Below are 15,288 nucleotides of genomic sequence, written 5' to 3'. Positions count from 1 at the left end.
GGGGATTCAAGGTTGCAAACTGATATGGCTGGTGCTATTAAAAAAAGAGCCGGTGGGCAGGGAATTATCTGAAACTTTAGGCCAAGCACAAGTTGAGCTGGGTAGTCAATAATTCAATTTCTAATCACAGTCGTAGATCTGAATATTTTACAAAGTAAAGCACATTCTAAATTGCTGAGTTTTTGTGTAGATGTGGAGCCCTCTTCAGCTGGTGCAGACCAGTTCTCATTTGGGCCACTGGGCCAGTTTTAGGCCATGATCATAACAATCCCTAACCCTAACCCCCCCCTCCCTAATTTAGCTCACAGCTTGGCCATCGTCACAATCACGAAATAAAAAAAAACAGAAAGCTGAGAACGAGAGATGGCCAAAGGTTCCTCAGTTCTTAATTCACAGGCTGATATTTATTTCTCATGTCACATAGATGTGCAGCTCTGCACCAATGAGTTCTGAGGAGGTAAAAAATATTGATCGCTCTGCCATGTGGACTCTAGCCAAAACCGTATTTTTTAATGGCTTTCCCAAAGACCAGATCAGTGCTATATCATCCCCAAATTAAAACCACTATGCCCTGGCCGGTGGGGACACTTCCGGACACTTCCGGAACAATGTTCTGCTGCCTCAGGGCAGGCGAGCTGTCATCAACAGATCGATGAGTCAGGGGAGACTTCATCAGTGGATGATCTGGGGGGGAAAAAACACCCACAACAACAAAACAAGCGACTCCGTGACAACTGTTCTCTTTTTTGTGTTTAATCTCATTATCGAGATTCAGGCTTACACCGCCTGCGTCGCCACCTTCTTCCAGAGATCCGCGCGAGGCGTGCGTTATTAAACTGAGCGAGGCGAGCACCCCGGCTCAATTAGTGTAATTTGTTCGCTTGGCTGATCCCGGCTCTGACTCGGGTGTTTTTATTTCAGAGTTGTCTCTATAATTATGGTCTGCCCAGATAATGTTAAAACTTCCCTATTAGGATTCATGGCGTCTCAGACTGTGTCGTCCCCCCTGAGCACAGAAATTACGACCACGCTTCCAATTAAAAAAGGTGTACTCCAGGCGGAGGGGGTTGGCGGGAAAAGGCGGCGGCCGACAGAGAGGAAACGCACGGTGTTTGTATTGTGCGGAGAGGATTAAACATGCCGTTCCCAAGGAGCAGCAGATTCTGTGGCTGACGCAAATCCTACCCTGGCTTGCTGACATAGACGTAAGCAGAGGTACGCTGAATGACAACGACTTGAGGGGAACACGCACATCGGAACAGCGCATTGATTTGGAAAGGCACCGCGGGGTGGACGTTACAAGGAACCTTCGATGAATCAATAGGCCCGTCAGAAATGCGTGCACGACAACTGCAGTGCAGAGCTGAGCTGGCGTGGGCGACTGTCTCGTGTACTGAAACATCGGAGAGGCTCTGCCCCTGGCTGCCATGTCTACCGCTCTGCCCACCGCTGCCTTCGGCCTTGCAGCTGGCGCACCGCTGGGTTTGGCATGAGGAATCGGTGGCTGTAGCCAGTGATGCCGGGAGGGTTTAATACATCTAAAAGAGGTAGCCAATCAATACAATGGACAAGCATTTTGGCTCCAGGGGAAACAATTAATTGAAATTGAAACACACTACAAAACGGAGAGACATGCCTCCAGGGTACATCTCTCCTTTTCACGGTTTAACAATACCCCCTAACACACACACACACACACACACACACATACATACACACTGACAGACAGACACAGATACACATACACACAGACACGCACACACACGCACAGACACACAAATACACACACAGACACACACACACATACATACAGACACATACACACATACACATACACACACAACACTTCTCATCTCCAAAATCTATGCACCCAGATTTCACTGCCATTCTTGCTGAGAATCAAACAGTAAGTCATTGTGCAGATCAGAGGCGAAGACAAAAAAAAGCATCTGTGCTTCAAAACCATGTGCAATTATTCAACTAACTCCCCGTGCGTACTGAGACCACTTGCAGTAGATTCTGCGCAGTGTCGACAACCGAGGCGATTCATAAATTAGACTCGCGGGATCACCTGCAGAAGAAGGCATAAACAACACCATAAATCATGTCGGGAAGACTTGTAACGCTACTGCAGCTGTTGCAGAGGCCGCTGGGTGAAATTTGCATAATTGTGTACGACCAATTACGCCGCCAAGCCTGCCATAGCCATGGCCAAACTGAGCAGCTTTGGCGTGTTATGGCGGGCATTACGTCCATGGGTGGAGTCTACTGAACGCCAAGGCAGAGGAGGAAGACGTGTATTTATGACAGAAGCCATGAGACTGCTTTCATATGAAGTTATGTTTAATCATATTTTTTGTTGGAACTGTTTCCTGCAGTGCATATAAACCGGGACTGTTATGCTCGTGAGTAACGGCACAATAATAAAACAACCAATAGGTATGTCTATCATTGTAAATAAGCACTGTGAAATGAATCTGTTCATATGTAGGCAAGAGCCTCTAGAATCTCACTGATGTGTATTTTCTTGCTTTTGACCAAGAAGCACTGACATGCTACTGGCTGCTGGTCATCGAAAACTGCTGTATGCATCTGAATTGACACATAAATACAGTATTGGCAAATAAAAAACCTACACTAAAGCTAAAAAGACATTTTAAAAAACCCAGAAAGTGAATTGTATATAAAGCAGCAGTGGCTGACTGCTGATGAAAATGAAAACTTGAATATCATTCGTTCCAAGGATATACAGTGTAGTTCGTAAGTATTTGGACAGTGGCACAATTTCTATTGTTTTGGATCTGTACTCCAGCACAGTGGATTTTAAATAAATGAAGAATATGAGGTTAAAGTGCACACTGTCACCTACATCCATATGAGGTGATTCATGTTACCTTTATAAACATAATCCCATTTCATGGGACTAAATGTAATTGCATAATTGGCTTCTCAGCTGCTTCTGATGAGTGAGGTGTATTTAATCGCTTCCTTAGTACAGAAATGAAAAAGTGTGCTGTATCTAGTCTTGATTGCATTCGGACATTCAAGGACATAGGACAAACAATAAGCTTACAAAAATATACTTTTTGGAACATCATTATGAATACAGAGAGCATTGGTCAGCTCAGTAATAGCAAAGGGGCTGGTAGGTCAAGGGGGAACATTAATAACCAAAGAATTTAAGTCATAATGAAGAAAAAACACCAAACACCTGCCTGATAGATCAGAAACACTCTTCAGTTTCAGTGACTATTCTCTCAAGAAGACTTTGCTACACTGCAATTTCACATTTACCCGCTTACCACAACTACACAAGGTGAGTTCTGTTTATAATTCCCAAACCACAAATTGCACATTGAATTCTATTCAATAAATGTACATAACATGAAAAATGTACCATTTTTGCATTGTGTGACATTTGAAGGCAGCAACATGTTTTACAATGTGATAGCATGTTCAAGTTAATTTTAAGGCATGATTACACAATAGAAACAGGTGAAAGACATTGTAGAGGGGCTTGATAGTTCTCAAAGAACGTGAGAGCCAATGAAGCCCTATCGGAGAGAAGACTCTGAACTGTGCAAGCAGAATAGGAGCAAAGAGACACTGGAACATACACAATACCATAAAAGAAAAAATAATTAAAGCCTTGTATCTTGTGCAATAAAATAGAAATATAATACGCAATACAAAAAACAAAACCACTTCTTGTTTCACAATTTATGAACACAAGTTATCTTCGTGGCTCTATGGTTCAAAATATGCCCAGCTGGGATCCTGCAGTCTGTACAAGGAGAACGATTGTTTAAAACCCCCCACCCCCAAAATAAAATCCTGGCTGTGCCATTGGGAAGCTGGTCTCACTGGGATAACACTGCATCGCAGTAACAACCCACAAAACCATGACAAATTAATTTACAAAAAGATTGATACTACCAGCTGCTGGAATTTGTGCACCTTGTAGCCTAGATATAGTAGGGTTTATATCTTTTTTCTGATCGATAACTTGAAACGTGCTTCAAATGAATAAGTCATTTGTGTGTTCTAAAAACACGTGGGCTAATCAAAGCATCGTTTTAAAACATTTGTTTGAATATATAATTATTATGCATTTAAAATTTGATAGCCTAAGTATGATAAATCATTTTCATTAGGCAGGCTAGGTTGCAGTGACAGAGACAGTGTACAGTAGGTATTTAGGCAAAGCTGGATTAATGTTTTCGGTTAGTGGGAATTATTAGCGGGGACACCGCAAGGTAAAGCTGCATAATGTGGAGACTTGCAGACGCACTCTCCTGACGGTTCATTACAGGCAAACAATGTGGAAGCGCCGATAGCCCTGCGGAAAAACTCACGACCTAAGCAACTCGCACCCGCACCGCTCCGCGCTCTCCTCACCCTTTCATACATCCCTCGCGCCACACAGGAGCACAAAAGCTCGCCTCGTCAGATTCCCCCCACCCTCACATAACTGCCATCCAGACCCTCCCCTCCTGCAGCCATGTTCCATCTCCCGCCGCTTCTCCACCACGAGCCCCCAATTCAGCCAGCGTCTGACAGCCAGTCGCCCGCAGCCCGACAGGGAGGCAGAGTCTCCCGCAGCCCGACAGGGAGGCAGAGTTTCCCAAAGCCCGACAGGCAGAGTCTCCCTTTAATCTCCATTGTTAAAATCCCAGAGAAAATGCCAGAGAAGCTCAGCCAAAGAGACTGTCCCAAGTTTCAGTATTTCATTTCTCTTTCTGTTTTTTGCTTCTTGTGTTCACATAGACTGTTCTTATCTAGGTCTACAGTATGAAAATGATGTTATGTAACAAAGTTGAAGAAGGGGAGCTAAGACATTTTGGAAGAGAAAAGATGGGCGCTTTCAGAGCAGTGCTTCTTCATTGTAACAATCCTCCCCGGTTCCTCATCCAGAGGAACCGGGGTGCTGTAGGCTATCTGCGCGACACAGGGGGAGAGATGGTGGATGCATCATTAGCGTGAGCGAGAGAGCGGCGTGAAGTGCTCCTCTGCCACACTCCCGCATCCCAGCCTTCCCTAAGGCCCGAAATACACCCTACGCAACTCTGTGAGCGCTAATGACAACGCGAGCCCCGCGCATTGCAAACGCATGACCCAGCTGTAGGCCTTCATACTCGACGTGTGTCCTTATGTCCCTGCGGAAGAAAGCACAAATGGAAGAAGACGCCATCATTCTACTGTTGGCTGCATACATTAGACACTGCTTTGCATTAAGAATTTCAGGTGAGACATTTTAGAACGTAAGGATGCGTGAAATTGACTTTGCATAGCTGGAAGCAGCCATGTTTGTGTAGTTATACAGGGCTTCTGGAATATTCCGAGCCAGTTCACATTTGAAAGCTTATCAGGGGGCAGGAGGGACTCAGACCATACCAGTGCAGACTGGTACAGTAATGGGGCTGCCACTGTGTCACCCAGGACTTAAGGGAGGGATTGAGTCTCCAGGGTATCACCCCCCCTCCTTGTGCAAGGGTGACTCCTTTGGTTGTCGGCGGTCTGTGTTCTGCATAAGCAGGTGACCTGGTGCAAATTAAATTGCTGCAACTGGCACTGCTGCCTGTAAATCAAGAAGAAGGACCAAGCTGTGTGCATGAGACGTCTGGAGGAATGTGTGTGCTCGTCAGCACTGAAAGAGAAGTACTGAAAGATGCAAGAGTGTAGGGTGGGGCCTGGAATTAGAATTGGACTTCATAGACCAGAAGAAAAACAAAATGGGATGGAGAACTCTGAGGAAAAGACACAGTGTGACCTACACTGTCTGGATAGCCACAGGAATGTGACGGGACCATCTGGATGTGCACATAATGGGACATTAAATGACCACAAGTGTGTGTGTGTGTGGTCTTTTTCTGCCTGTCAAGCATAAGATTTCGGAACATCTGCTGATTGAGTAGGACTGAAGTCTGAGCCCTGATGAGATGACAGCAGACAGTGTGTGTGTGTGTGTGTGTGTGTGTGTGTGTGTGTGAGAGAGAGAGAGAGAGAGAGAGAGAGAGAGAGAGAATGAGATGACCCTGACAGCAGGAGTGTAGGCGTGGGACTTTTCTGGTGTTTTCCACTCTTTGTCCTCCACAGATGCCGAAACATCTTTGTTTACCTTACTGAAAAAAGAAAGCCCTTCGGATGTAATTGAGTCTTGGCATAACAGGGCCCAATTCATAGGCTCTGCTTTAGGCAAGAAAACAGAAGTCTCTGCAGGAAACAAAGCACTCTGTGGCCATATTGGTGCACTGGACTATCATAACATTATCCTTACACTTTTACAGTTTGAAATGAAACAAATCAACACCACTAGCCATTATCATATTGAGTGTAATGGGTTACAGCAAATGCACACACACACATGCATGCACAAACCTAGAAGGGTAAATAGTTTCAGTGTTATCCCCACAGCAGGTTTCCTTTAAAAGCAGGTGGAGAAGAGAGAGCAGCCCTTATGCTCCCTGTTTATTCAACATGTTGCCGCTGCTCTCTCCTACAGCTTGTTTTTAACAAGTACCTTGATGTTATCTGTAAATCAAACAGACCAAGTTTACCCTAGGTTTGGGAAGTGCACCACAGTTATTAATTTAAAATCTCTCTCTCGCTCTCTCTCACACATACACACACACACACACACATTCACTCACACATACAGTGTTCTGTGTAGTCAGACTTTCATGTTGTTCCTGAATGATTGCATCTGCGTATACATGAGAATAAGGACTGTACACCAAGCAAAGCATGCAAGACAAGGTATGAGTGAACTTTTCTGTGACAGCACTTCATTGCTCTTAAGCAACCCACAATGACATGGATAGTATTTGCTATCTTCTCAAGAAACTTTACAAGTAATTTAAAAATTAAAGGGCATATTATAAATGTATATTTTAATATACATAGTGATTACAGTACACGTGTATTTTAAATGTCAAAAACTGATAAAAATCTGCTTTAGTTATAAAAATTAAGTAGAAAAGCATTTTCGGCAACAATTTAACTATATTGAAGGAAATTTTGTTCTGCCTGGCTTCAAAGAAAAAAATATTTTGATATCTGCATCCTTTTAAAATGTATTTACCAGAAACAGTTCCTTGTTCCTTATGCACTGTAAAATTTGAATGTATTATCATGATATATTATATATAATTTCGGCACCAGTTGAAGTCCCTTGCTGATTAAACATTTTTGAATTCAGCTTGCAGATTTTCATCCCTGTTTTAGCAACAGCACAACTAAGAAGGGCAACTAACAAAAGAGGGGGCACCTTCTCCTGAAGCTGAGGAACATCACAGAAGGACAGTTTGGTCACTCACAGGTACTGCAGTAAGATTTCATTGTCTGCCGAAGAGGCCATATCGCTTTGGAGAGGACTGCATTAATTGAAAGGCGATCGTTCCTATGCATTAACTACCCTGTTGTGGGATGAAAAATCAATCCTGTGATATGGTCAGTTAACTTGCGGTCGCCCACTTTATCAAAAACAAATGCATCGCTGACTTTCCTCATCCACAAGCTCTTGAAAATGGATTGGCTGTCCCTGTATGAACGTTCTGACAGGGAGACTGATCATTTTCCTGTATCAATCAGCCAAGAAATGTACTGGTTACAGTCAGGCTACTGAAATAACTGGGGAACACATAACGGTGTTAGGCACAGAAGCAATTCCATAGCCTGAGAATGCAAGAACATAAGAAATTAACCTCTTCAGCAATGGAATCGCCCACGAAAGGGGAAATACAAAGACAAATCGATGAAATGGTGAATAGTTCCTGCCAGTTTTGATAAATGGCACTGAACGGAGTAAATATAGTCGACTGAATACATTCTTCAGAACGCCAAATGCGATCAATGCTACAAGTGAGGAGGAAAAATGTTAGAATGTGAAGAGAATAAATTATTTGAGAGAATGACAGAGTTCACATGAAGCACATTTAAAATTCAATATCACTGTGATGAAGGAGACGCATAAGAGATGATGAAACACATGAGATAGCAGATTGCAAGGGTCCCAGCGGTTTTGGGGAAGAATTATTGGGATTATCACTGTACTCTAGCTAAGAAGAATTGGATGAATGACCCTTCCAAAAATATCTATGGATATATCAGATATCCATCCTATTGGATTTGCGTTAATGAGCCTGGTAATTTGATGTATGGCGATAAACCTTCCCATGGGACAGAGATTATGCATTACATTACCTTAACAGTGACTGGGGGATTGAATCTTTCTGGGTCAGGCAAGATACTTTTGCATAATCTTTGGAAATAAACATCCAAAATTGGGTGTATCGAGGAAACCAATTATATAACTTCCTAAATTCAAACGTCCATATTATACTAACCAATGCTGGCTGAAGTACTGATGCTTTCCCGATGCATTCATAAAGTCATAAATGTGTTTTTGAAATGGTTCTATCACAGCTGTGGCAAAATAAGGAAAAAGGTTTCGGAGGATCCGAACGTAAAAAGGGGATTTGCCTCCTTTTCTCCGGAATAAATTAGATGCAAACAGGGATAAAATGTTGTCCCTCCCCTCTCACTGGTTTCCTTTCCACGACTATGATAAACCCTTCCTTAATTTAGACCATTCTTTGGAATAAATATTTTCAACTTAAAATGAAAAGGGTTTGTTCTGCCAAAACTGCCACATGTCAATAGTGCTAGACACATTCTGGAAGATTTTCTGCAACAAGACATGAAAACAAAAGACTGGTGGCATTTATCCTAACCATGGGCCTTTGCCCAAAACAAAGAGAATGTCATTTAAAAATATATATATAAACAATTCAACTGTGATTTCGTTTTGCCGACAGCTCCAGAGTTTGAAGCAGCCAGGCTCCCTGATGGTACATACTGATTTAATTTAAAACATCATATGAGATAGCAAGCCTGAAAAGGCCATTGGACATTAGGAGGTGCAGTTAAAGGTACAACTGGTAATTTTGGACTTCTAACAGTCAAGAGAGGAATAGCAGCAACAAACATCTTCAAACCACAACACTGTTATCCCTCTCCCTTCTCTGTAACCCATTGATGCTGAAACGCCATTGGCTGTGGCAATTAGAACCAATTGTCAACCAATAAGCTTAAATTATTGTATCAAAATGTTTTGGTACATTTTTGTCATTTACATTTTTGTCATTTGGCAGACGCTTTTAATCCAAAGCGACTTACAAGTGCATAGGTTCTACCACAAGTCAAAGCATCACATCCAGAACTTGGAAAATACACATGGAATGCTGTTCTAAACATATAGTCATCAGGGGGTGGCTTGTAGCGTAGTGGTTAAGGTACATGACTGGGAGCCACAAAATCAGTGGTTCGAATCCTGGTCGAGCCACAATAAATGATCTGCACAGCCGTTGGGCCCTTGAGCAAGGCCCTTAACCCCACATTGCTCCCCGGGCGCTGCACTGTGGCTGCCCACTGCTCCTAATAACTAGGATGGGTCAAATACAGAGGTCAAATTAGGAGGGGCGGGGAAAATCAGTAAGGAGGACTAAGGTAGAGTTTGAAAAGGTGTGTTTTGAGTCTTCGTCGAAATAGGGGGAGGGATTCTGCGGTCCTGACAGTGGTAGGCAAGTCATTCCACCACTGAGGAACCAGAACGAAAAGCAGGCGTGAACGTGCAGCTCGACCGCCAGGTGCACGTAGAGAGGGAACCATAAGGCGACCAGAGCTGGCAGACTGCAGTGGTCTAGCTGGGGAGTAGGGAGTGATCAAGGATTGGTACAGAGTGTCAGCCTGTCAAGGGTTAGCCCTTCTCAGCATAGCTAGCTAGCTTGCTATACTGTCATTGAGATGCAGATACGCATTTTAAACACAAGATAAGCCCCCCAGTGGCTAGCTAGAGTTTTTTCCATTACTGTATCTTCATTTGGGAAGTTCAATTTAGGAAAGTTGGCCCTCACGCATCAGTTTTGTCTTCCTGGTTTTAGTAAACGGCCACAAAACGTTCGCAAAGAGCAATGACGTAGGTTTTTTGAGTGCCCCAATGGTCAGCTTTCACTATTAACATGGGAAATTGTTTTTTGACTACAGACTACAGACTAAATTGTCTTCCGTCCTGTTCCTTTCACTCCACAGGTGATCTGCTTGCCAAAGTTACCGTAGAAACGTGAACAATGTGACTGCTGAGCATGTTTTTATTATTAAAAATGTCTTTAAAGTATAAAGGCTATCCATTTCGGCCATTTCAGCCCTAAAACATTGCATGTAATGATGGTGAGTGTATTAGCTATGTTCTTAAAGTGAATGATTTATTTGAATTGGCTGTTTTGACTTTTTGGACCTTCTGGACGCCTGGGCTATGTGCCTGAGCCAGTGGCTGTAGTGTTGGCTGTAGAGCCTGCATGGGTGGGAAAGGCTATGCAGTTATGGCAAAATAACATTATGGAAGCTAATGTTAATACTACACTAGCTATACAACTGTATAACATAGCCTACCCCATGGAATAAAATCATTTTTGGGGAAAAGTGGAACAACAATTGACCCTTTCTTACTGACTTTTGGGAACATATTTAAAAACATGTAGACTACACTGCCTGGGCAACCATCTCATTCTTTTTCTTCTATCCTCATTATAATTTTCTTTTCATTTCCATTCATCTTCCCACATCCATATAGTATGCTAGGCTACATTCAGGGTAGAGTGAGTTGCTGCTCTTGTGTTTGGCTGAGCAATCTTAGCCAAATAAAATATATAAACAAAAAATAGTAGCCAGCATTTGGTGCAATCTGCTATTGTGATTATTACCCCTAAGATTTACATGGGGAACGTCACGGAACATTTGGCTTCGTGCCGTCACATTCCACAATACAACATGCAAAAACGAATTATTTATGGAGGACAGGAGGTAGGTATTACTTGTATGCAAATGCATTTCTCTCCGCGGCCATAATTAAGCCTGATCCTTCTCAGGCTCCGCTCAAGTCGCCACGCTCGAGTGCTTTAGAAATTGAAATGATTTTTTATTTCACCGGAGCAACGTAACTGCTTTCAAGCAATGCGTTCTGCCCTTGAGAGGCGGCGGTGCTCTCGCATTCTCCTTATTATTATTCCAGGAGCACGCAGGTGCAACGGCAAAAGCAATACAAAAGCAACTTTTCGCACTCTTCGTGTTGCGCTTGGTTGACGGGGGCAATGAGGACTGATGACCCAAGTCCCTTGGAGTGCAAGCCCCTTAAATATGAGGTGACTCCTTTTTGTCAGCCACTAGCCAGTGAGCCGTTCATTAAAGGCAGAATATGTTGGATGAGGAGAGATAACGTTTGAAAACAGGGGGAAATCCCTGAAACAGTCTCAATATATTGTGGATAGGCTTACACTCATTTAAAACTAGGTTCATATTGCATGGCTACCCACAATCTTTTCAAATATTATCAGAATTAATTTCAGCAATATAGATCACTATAGGCTATAGATCCAGCAATTAAACCTGTAAGTGCAGTAGCCTATGTTAAAATGACAGCAAGTAGGCAATTTGATTGTGGATTTCAGAGTGGCTAATATCACCACATCCCTGGTTGCCCAACAGTAGGCCTATTTGAAAAATAGCAGTGCCAATGAATGCCCGCTCAGCAGTGTGATATCTGCAGTTAATACCATAAAGGCATTTGCATTTTACAATAATAATGCATTGATTTTATTTATAATCTGTAATTTTTTAAGCCTATAAGGCCCTCTTGATATTATGAAATATTGGGTTACATGGCATACATGGGCGCGCGCGCACGCACGCACAAGCACAAATAAAAAAAAATACCAGTAGTTCAACTGTACAGCCAAACCGTTATAACTTGTGTGTTTTCCCGCGTAGCTAATATACTTCAGATGTGGAAAAAAGCAGCTTCAGTTATTGCAGATACAAATCATGTATCTTCACTATCTGACAATTACAGTAGCTGCCTGCCTCTGTTACACGCGCATAACGTCTAGGCCAAGCGCAATCATAGCAGAAATTCTTAACTTTATAGGCTGGTTGAATGTGGTAACCTAACGAGTTTCGCAAAACTTTAAGGCAGCAATGGTATTTATAGATAGCTGAACCTGGTGGAATATTAATTTATCCACGGAGTAATATGGATAGGGTACCCCGTGGACCTAATGTGAACATTACGCGCTTTGCAATTAGCAAAGAAGAAGAAAATAATTAAGCCAATGAAAATCATTCTCGGGCGAACATTGCAGTGCAACTAAGTACGGAGAACGATTGATTTTTATAGAAAGTGTGAATGGGATCGTGAGGAGAGAATAGGGCGATGAATGAACGGGAGCATTAAAACGGGCAACGTAATTCGCCTGGGTTTAAACAGCGAAAACGACACCTCATTCATATGACCCCCCCCCCCCCCCCCCCCCATGCATACACTCATAGCCTGCTCATATATACTATATACTCATGCATATGTGCACGCACGCAGAAACACATCGTGCTGACGCGGTGTAGTTTTCTTATGTCCCAGTAAGATGCTCAGTGACAGTCTCCGGGTGTTGCCAGTTTTATTTGACAAGTGCGTGGAAATGTGCGCTCTCTGGTAATTTGTGTCAGTTTGGAATTTTCTATGCGGTTTATCAAGCACGACATGCTGAAAGAAAACCCCGGAGCACATGCATTTTGGTTGAGTTTACCAGGTCTGTGGTCATGTTCTGTTGCGTGGTGGCGATCATCCTTGCAGTTTTCAATTAGATCGTCTTGTTAAACGTTGGAGCCCCCAGTCCCTCCGATTTCTAAAACGGCCCCTTTGCTTCCTTCTTGATCCTTTGAGCTCCTCTGGTCCTCAGCGCTGTGCCGGGGGCTTTTGTATTTTTTTGCGTTAACTTGCACAGCCAGAGAATGAGAACTGAGCTGGATATACTTGTTCTCTCTCTCTCTCTCTCTCTCTCTCTCTCTCTCTCTCTCTCTCTCTCTCTCTCTCTCTCTCTCTCTATCACACACACACACACACTCTCTCTCTCTCACACACTCTCTCTCTTCTTCCCCTTCCTTCTCCCCCTCCTTCTCCCTCTCCTTCTCCCAACACACAGCGACCACAGCGCGTACCAATGCTCTCTTCCCTTCTCCCATTTGTCAATACTATTGACCAGCTGGGAAATTAATCAAGACAACACGCCACCTCGGCTTTTTCAGTAGCCATGTTCCGCTCGCGATCTTTCTTTTGTCAAGTACCCGCTCATAGAGTGTTGGGATAAAGCGAAAATAAATGGAGTAAATAATTATGATGGTTGAACATTGGTAGATCATGTAAGTGATTATGACGAATAGTAATAATAATAATAATAATAATAATAATAATAATAATAATAATAATAATAATAATAATAATAATAATAATAATAATAATAATAGGGCGGCACGGATGGTGCAGTGGGTAGCACTGCCGCCTCACAGCAAGGAGGTCCTGGGTTCGAATCCCCGTCAGTGCAAAGACATGCAGGTTAGGCTGATTGGAGAGTCTAAATTGCCCATAGGTATGAGTGTGTGAGTGAATGGTGTGTGTGCCCTGTGATGGACTGGCGACCTGTCCAGGGTGTATTCCTGCCTTTCGGCCAATGTATGCTGGGATAGGCTCCAGCCCCCCTGCGACCCTGTTCAGGATAAGCGGGTTAAGATGATGGATGGATAATAATAATACATTATTCTGTATACATGTATAAAATGTTCACATGGTCATTTGTGTTTAGTCACAAGGAATGTCCATTCAGCAGTCACTGTATATTCAGTGTAATATGGTTAAGGAGCTAGCCTTGTAACCTGAAGGTTGCAGGTTTGATTCCCAGGTAGTACACTGCTGTTGTACCCTTGGACAAGGTACATAACCTGCAATACTTCAGTATATACCCTGCTGTCTAAGTGGATAAAATGTATAAATAATATAAAATAAGAGTGTCAGCTAAATTCCTGTAATGTTAATATATTTAATTTATTGTTATTTACAGTAATATAACACTGTGCATTACTGTGTTCAAGTCCCTCTCTCACAAGGTTTGTAAATTGAGCTTTTTTCTCCTAATGAAACCACCATTAGGCTCCAGACACTTATACGTCTCCTGAATGTATGTACACATTGCCAGCTAGTGGCCAAACCACACATTTCCTGTAACTACACCGCTGTGTTTGGAGTATCCTCAAGATTTCCAATTCAGTTCCTAGAACTGTGCTTCTGAAACATCCATGATGGTGTCATGGTAGCTGCAGTGCATGTCTCCCCTGGCCTAGACTCACTCTATAATGTGAACAGGAAGTACTTCTGTTCTGCTTTGTCAGGGATCTCATTGTTTAAAACTATCTCTGTGTAGCCTGGGGCTAACTGACCATTTGATATTCATTCTAGTTGCAGCATTTCTAGAAGCACCTGACCTCTGTTTCCTCTGGTCCTACAAATCAGATTTATTTGACAGCACACTTGCTCCTGGCTTGTTTGAAAAAGTTTGTATACTGTGTCCTGTTTATTCGAATATACACTTAATCTCCTAGGGTAAAAGCGTGTTTCAATGTCTCGGCAAGAATACAATATGGGGATCCGATTCTCCTGGTGGTTATCCCCAACATTAAATAACAGAGTTGTACTGTGCTATGTTTCAGCATACTTTCTTTAATCATTGGCATTTCTGAATTATTAAAGGCCTTATCCCACAGCATAATTTCAGCCCCAGTCTTGATAATACGATTTAAAATGAATTTTGCATGTGCATACCGATCTTGTGCCATGGATTTAGTCCTTTAGACCTTGTGAAGTACCACTAAATACTTAAGTTGGCACCACGTGTGGCATGTGAATTCATAGCATGCCAGAAATTGTCACCAAAATAGCATGGGGGTTGGGTCACAAGAACCAAGGACTGCTATGAGCAAATGAAAATCACCATTGCTAGTTATCAGTGCAACAATAGATAGATAGGATCTTAGCCTGCCTGTGCAAGCTGCAATTGGACAGTAGTAGGTCACCATATCACAGAGAGACATGAGTTTCTTTTTTAATTGTGCAGTAGTGACTTCTCTAGCATCTGCAGTCTTCCCACACTGGCTGAGGCAGTAGTGCTGTCATCTGGGAATGTGACTGCACTGCTCAACTGGAGTACTGCAGAGTGAGCTACTCAACTGTAGTACTGCAGTGTGACCTACTCAACTGTAGTACTGCAGAGTGAGCTACTCAACTGGAGTACTGCAGATTGAGCTACTCAACTGGAGTACTGCAGAGTGAGCTACTCAACTGGAGTACTGCAGAGTGAGCTACTCAATTGGAATACTGCAGAGTGAGCTACTCAACTGGAGTACTGCAGA

The 15,288-nt window shown here is 42.9% G+C and overlaps 1 protein-coding gene across 1 annotated transcript in view; it reads right to left on the bottom strand.

Annotated features, from left to right (window-relative positions):
* LOC133138434 (inactive dipeptidyl peptidase 10) overlaps positions 1 to 12,772 on the bottom strand; it is a 41,019-nt gene extending 28,247 nt beyond the window's left edge. The window contains exon 1 of the mRNA XM_061257195.1: positions 12,636 to 12,772. Within this exon, the coding sequence (XP_061113179.1) occupies positions 12,636 to 12,674 (39 nt within the window). The 5' untranslated portion in view covers positions 12,675 to 12,772. The remainder of the gene's footprint in view (positions 1 to 12,635) is intronic.
* Positions 12,773 to 15,288: the final 2,516 nt, after the last annotated feature.

The sequence above is a fragment of the Conger conger genome, chromosome 10, assembly GCF_963514075.1.
Source record: "Conger conger chromosome 10, fConCon1.1, whole genome shotgun sequence".
NCBI lineage: Eukaryota > Metazoa > Chordata > Actinopteri > Anguilliformes > Congridae > Conger > Conger conger.
The sequence above is the reverse complement of the archived record's forward strand: the minus strand, read 5'-3'. Positions and strand labels throughout refer to the sequence as shown.